This window comes from Saprolegnia diclina, assembly GCF_000281045.1.
Source record: "Saprolegnia diclina VS20 unplaced genomic scaffold supercont1.53, whole genome shotgun sequence".
Lineage (NCBI taxonomy): Eukaryota > Oomycota > Saprolegniomycetes > Saprolegniales > Saprolegniaceae > Saprolegnia > Saprolegnia diclina.
The window spans coordinates 99,714-101,023 of NW_008246120.1; the positions used below are offsets into that span (position 1 = coordinate 99,714).

The 1,310-nt window shown below is 63.0% G+C and overlaps 2 protein-coding genes across 2 annotated transcripts in view; one reads left to right on the forward strand and one right to left on the reverse strand.

The window, feature by feature from the left end:
- The window catches only part of SDRG_12842 (NEK protein kinase), a 2,674-nt gene extending 2,350 nt beyond the window's left edge, over nucleotides 1-324 (forward strand). Inside the window, exons 9-10 of the mRNA XM_008618924.1 lie at nucleotides 35-78; nucleotides 143-324. Of these exons, the coding sequence (XP_008617146.1) occupies nucleotides 35-78; nucleotides 143-167 (69 nt within the window). The 3' untranslated portion in view covers nucleotides 168-324. The remainder of the gene's footprint in view (nucleotides 1-34; nucleotides 79-142) is intronic.
- Nucleotides 286-1,310, reverse strand: part of SDRG_12843 (hypothetical protein) — a gene marked incomplete at its 3' end in the record, with an annotated part of 3,221 nt that continues 2,196 nt past the window's right edge. Inside the window, exon 4 of the mRNA XM_008618925.1 lies at nucleotides 286-1,279. Coding sequence (XP_008617147.1) covers nucleotides 286-1,279 — 994 coding nt within the window. The remainder of the gene's footprint in view (nucleotides 1,280-1,310) is intronic.

Consider the following 1,310-nt stretch of genomic DNA (forward strand, 5'->3'; position numbering starts at 1 on the left):
TGTCCTGTCCAGATAGCGCACACTAGTGTCCTAGCACAAGCGTCGATCGCTCGACACCGAGCTCACAACGCTGCAAGCGTCGTTGGCAACGACCAAGGCGACGCTGCATACGGTCAACGACAAGCTCACGGACGTGAGCCAGCTCACTGGTCTCCGCGCCGCACTGACCACCCTCCGCGCCGACATCCACAGCATGGAGCTCACTATGCAGCTCCAGCAGCGCACGCTCTTGGAGGCGCAAACCAACGCACAGACGCGGCAGCGAAGACACCATACCATCTCGTATTAAGGCGACGCAAATCCAAATGGATCGTGCGACTTGGTCGCCACTTGCTTGGCTTCGAGCTGCTCGAGCGCCGCCGACGTGCTGCGAATGAGCGCGCGCTCGTCGTCAATCAGTTGCTGGAGCGACGCGGCAACGACCGGATCCGGGCCCTTCTTGCGCTCGTTGCGCGTCATCGTCAGCTGCACAAGCTCGGCCACGAGGGCTTGGATGCGGACGACCAGGCTCAACAGCGCTTGTTGCTGGGACAGCGCTGCCACGTTGGCATGCAGCGCGTGGTTCGATGCGTCCAGAGCCGACGCGCTGGCCAAGGCCGAGGCCGAGACGCCAGCGGGCGCATGCGTCGTGGACGAAGCGGGGTTCGAAGTCGATGCCGATGTCGAGAGTGAGAGCCCGCTAAATTGATCGTCCAGATTCGGACTGGAAAAGCCAGTGTCCACCGGCACCGACGCGCGGCGTGGCGGCTCAGCGACGATCGACAGTTGCCGGGTCGGCGGCGCCGACTGCGGCGAGCCAAAGTCGCCAAAGGTGTTGCTGGGTGCTGGGAACGCGGCAAACGTACTTGCGGTCGGCGTCGTGTCGGGCGTCGGCGACGGGAACCCAAACGAGGACGATGGGACCTTGTCAAAGGCACAAAAGCCCGCATCCATCGAGGGGCCGTCCGGAGTTGGCGCATTTGTAGGCACAGCGTTGAAATCGCTAAAGTCGGGCAGCTTGGAGCTACTGCCAAAGTGGGAAGGCGCCTCGGTAGTTGGCCGAGAACTGCTACCAAAGCCTGCAAGGGGCGAGTCGCTCGAGGCCATACCCAAACCAGCGTTGCTGCCAAAGTGCGACGCCGAGGTGACGGACGACGCAGACGGAGCTGGCGACGGCGGAGGGTGTGCGCTGTTGCCAAAGCTGTCGCCAAAGTGGCCATTTACGTTGCTGCCAGAGTTGCTACCAAAGGCTGTTGGTGCCGGCATCGCACCACCAAACCCGGCGGATACCCCAGAGTTGCTACCAAATCCCGACGGGTTCGAGGTCACCG